This window comes from Zonotrichia leucophrys, chromosome 4A, assembly GCF_028769735.1.
Source record: "Zonotrichia leucophrys gambelii isolate GWCS_2022_RI chromosome 4A, RI_Zleu_2.0, whole genome shotgun sequence".
In the NCBI taxonomy this organism is placed as follows: Eukaryota; Metazoa; Chordata; class Aves; order Passeriformes; family Passerellidae; genus Zonotrichia; species Zonotrichia leucophrys.
In genome coordinates this window covers 10,695,204-10,699,168 of record NC_088174.1, presented here as the reverse complement: position 1 = coordinate 10,699,168, position 3,965 = coordinate 10,695,204, and the positions used below count along the sequence as shown (strand labels likewise).

General features: G+C 48.6%; 1 protein-coding gene across 4 annotated transcripts; it reads right to left on the bottom strand.

The window, feature by feature from the left end:
- Positions 1-285: 285 nt before the first annotated feature.
- Positions 286-2,830, bottom strand: C1GALT1C1 (C1GALT1 specific chaperone 1). Of its 4 annotated transcripts, none has more exons than XM_064712475.1 (2): positions 2,439-2,482; positions 286-1,966 (listed from the first exon to the last, which is right to left on the bottom strand). In XM_064712475.1, exon 2 carries the CDS (start codon positions 1,959-1,961, stop codon positions 1,005-1,007), a length of 957 nt encoding a protein of 318 aa, XP_064568545.1. In that variant the 5' UTR covers positions 1,962-1,966; positions 2,439-2,482; the 3' UTR covers positions 286-1,004. The 4 variants fall into 4 exon arrangements, with proteins under 4 accessions (XP_064568545.1, XP_064568547.1, XP_064568546.1 ...); XM_064712477.1 differs by lacking the exon at positions 2,439-2,482 and adding an exon at positions 2,639-2,830 and having other exon boundaries at positions 592-1,966; XM_064712476.1 differs by lacking the exon at positions 2,439-2,482 and adding an exon at positions 2,377-2,422 and having other exon boundaries at positions 874-1,966.
- Between the last annotated feature and the right edge of the window lie 1,135 nt (positions 2,831-3,965).

Below are 3,965 nucleotides of genomic sequence, written 5' to 3'. Positions count from 1 at the left end.
ACAATCACAGATGTAACAGATGGATGTTACACCTTCCTCAAGTCTTGAAACACCCATGTCAGGTCACTGAAGTCTAAATGGAGTAAGTACTGAAGTGCTCTTTGTTTACACAGGCTGTGGATGGATAGGAGTGTGACCCAGAAACTTGTGTAAAACTGAGTGCCCTCTATTGTTAAAAAAAAAAAAAAAAAGAGAGCATGAAAAACCCCAAACCAAACATCAGATTGTACTGACAATTAACCAAATTCTTCCTTGTCAACACTATTAGCATCCACTAACAGGAGTAAAAATAATACTGAACCTTTATTCTAACATGCTTATAGATGGAGTGAAATTTTAAATGAGCAATTAATCTTGTGCTAACAGACTCCCTGACCATGTTAATACCTATGCAAATACAGTTTATCTTTTTCTTTTGTCTGCTTAGAAACAGTAGTCCAAAGGGCACTTGATATTACTCTGCTGCAAGATTTCTTGTCACCTTGCTTCCGGCTGTTAGAAGGCTGTACATGAGGTGGAAGTTGCTGTATAAGCTCAAGATATTGAGTGTGTATTGAGTGTAAAAGAAATAGCTTAAAGTTACAGTCTTTTAGACTCAATCTGTAGTCAGTTTTATTGGTACAACTTAGAAAGGTATAAAGACATTCTAGAAATGCCTGGAAGAACTGAAATAATCAAAGTCTTGCAAAAATATATTTTTAAGAGTAGACTAAAGTCCATTTCATTTTCATTAATAAATATTTACATGTACAAACCCCCCCTATAAACTTAATTTCCTTTTATAATAAACATTAACATCTTCTTTTTATAATTTCATTCCAGCACTGTCAAAAGCATTTCTCTATAAAAGATTTAGAAAAAAATTCTCCTTCCACTTTTAAAATGAAGAGCTTTCCCAACCCTCAGTGTGCAAAAGAACCTGTACACCAGTACCAGAACGTGTCAGTACAACTGTGTGTTGTGAGAAGAGCCAACACCACGTTCCAAGCCTTCCCCGAGGCCCGTCAGTCATTGTCGGAGCCCGGAGGGGGCAGGAACACCAGGGCGTCGCTGTAGGAGTGCCCGTAGGGCCGCAGCCGGTACACGCCGTACATCATCACGTGCATGTGGTTGGGGGCCAGCCCGCTGAAGGTGATGGCCATGTCGGAGCAGCAGCCGTCCACCACCTGCTGCGGGTGCGTGGACATGGCCTCCTTGATGAGCGCCCCCACGGATTTAGTGTTGAAGACGTCTTTCCCTTCGGAATCTTCGGCGTTTTCGGCAAACACGCCGCCGTACTTCAGGCAGATGGCCAGCTGTTTGTCCTCTGCCAGTTTCCAAATCATACCTCCCTGCTCTGGGCACTTGTCAGGGTCTTCGAGAACACGGGAGAGGCGTCTCAGCGACTCAATGCTTAAGACGATCCCTCCCTCGCCATCTACATACTCAAGGTCACCAGATTTCACAGTGTGGCCTATGTAAAAAGGCTGAGAGGGGTCTTTTTTCAATAAGAAATACTTGAGATTTTCAATTATAGCAAATGTTGTTGGATATGCAAGGAAGAACCAGCTGAATTCATCCTTATAGTGTTCGTACGCGATCTTGTAAGCTTTGCGCATCATTGCCCACATATCATTTGTGTTGACGGCCACAGAATCGAACACTTTGACCTTTTCTGAGCTGTAGAATTCTGCCTTGTCACAGTGCTTGCTCCAGGTCTCCCTTGCTGCAGCCCAGTGCCCCAGATCTTTTGGTTTGACAAGGATTATACAGTACACATTGATGTTTTTACTAAGCTCCACACGTTCCCCTTCTGAGAGGTTTAAGACATCTTCCTTGTTGGGAGCTTGGATGTGATGATGCTCGTGGTGATGTGCTTTGGTCCCATGGCCCACCTTAATGTGTCCGAGGAGCGTAACCAACATGCAGAAGACTCCTCCAAGCACCACACCCTTGATGAAGGAGCTGCTTTCAGAAATCATTTTTCCTAGAAAAGAGACGCACTGTAAGAACTCACAGGAATAAGTGCACTAGTGCAGGTTCCATACGGTTCTAATGCAGTCCGCAATCTCTAAACCCCGCTGCAGTTCCCTTATCTCCCGCACCGGGACGAGGCTGGTGAAAGCTGTGGCGATATCCAGGTTCCCGGTCGCAGCTCTCGGTAACGGTACGACACGAGCTCTGTGCCCCGGCCCCTCTCCGCTGCCGTGACCACACGGCCCGGGCCCCGCCGTCTCCTCGCCCGCAGCACCGAGAGGCGGCGGGACGGGCTCGGGCGCTGACGCGGCCCGCGGGGAGCCCTCCCGGAGCCCGGTCCCCGCCTGCCCCGCTCCACGGCGCTCGGTGCCGGAGCCGCCGCAGCTCCCCAGACTCCCCGACCCGCGGCCCCGGCGGTACCGCCGCTCCCGCCGCAGCTCCCCGAGCTCCCCGGCCGCGGCCCCGCCGCTCCCGCCGCTCACCGGAGCCGCGCGCGCCGCCCCTTCCTGCGCCGCCGGAAGCGCCGCGCGGCCGCCCCGGGCTCCGCGCGCTCGGCGGGGCGGGGGCGCCGCCTGGCGGTGCGCGCGCGGCCCTGCCTCCCTCGCGGCCCTGCCTCCCTCAGCTTCCCTCAGGGAGGGGAACAGCCCCGGGCCCTGCTGTGCCAGCGCAGGGATTAGAGAACCTTCCCACTCGGACCAGTCTGAGCCTTGACAGTCACGCTCCCAGCGCCAGGGACAGTCGCTGCTGGGACAGAAGGCTCTTCACGGCGGCCCCAGGCACAGGACGGGTGCCCCGCTTGGCTCCCCACACACTGCACTCATTATTCCCGGCACAGCTGCACCTAAACATCTCGAGCTGGTGCCTCCGAGGAAAATCCCAGTTAAGCAACCCCTAGGCTTTTATCCCGTCATAGTGCCCCCTCCCACAAGTGTCACTCTCCCTCCTCAGTCCCCAGTATCTCTGTCCATCCCCCTCACTAGCGCCCGGGAAGGCAGCACTGGCCTTAAACTGTATCCAAGATCAAATCAAATATATCCAAGTATATGTAGGATCAAATATATATCAAGTATATCAGTATTTCAGGTATATCTAGGGACAAATCCCAGAGACACTGCCATAAATTTCCTAACCAATACAATAAACTGTGCTTAAAGCATGGCACATTTCACTTGTTGCTCTGCCTCCCCGGCAGACAGCACAACACACACAAAGTTAGTTAATATTTAGAATAAACCAAAAACCTTATTTACAACTGATACAACCTTTTATTTCCTTCAGTGATAATTGTTCTGATCTCCAGATTGTCAGAATCTTTTTCATCAGATGTCAAGAACTTGGAGTTGACACCTGATTTGAATGAGCATCACAGAACAACAGTTTGCTCCCCTTTTCCACCTGCTTCTTGGGGAAGAAAAAAAAAGAAAGAGGTTTTACAAGTTTTATCTCTTTGTTAACTGATAAACTATACCCTTAAGCCAAGACATTGATTAGGATAAAGCCCTATACAGGTTTTGTCTATCTTGTAAGTTATATCCTGGTTGGATGAATATAGCAGGTTTTATATTAGTCAATTTACAGCTGAGGTGCTCTGGATTTTATGGCACCTGTCTGGGTGCCTCAGATGCCTCAGTTATTTGGTAAGGTTTTTTTTTTAAGGCTCTATTGTAGAATTCAATGCTCAACAATGTTACATTTGGCAAAAAGACCTGTGATGACTCCTTAGCTCTTCTGGGCCTGGGGAACAATTGGTTGAGGTTCAGGTAAAACTGTTACAAAATAATTCCTTTGGTTGGGTCAGTGCATGTCCAAAATGGCTCAGTTCAGTGGAACTAATGCCAATTACACACAGTGATAGGAGAGCACTGTTAGCTAGTACAGGTAGGGGAACATCACTCATCCTGTATTTCCCCACCTGACTGCTTTAAAGGAATAAATATGTGGACAGTCAGGTTTTTATCACATACCAGAGACTAGAGATGAGTTCAAAGCTTTTTTTAGTATCCCTTGTT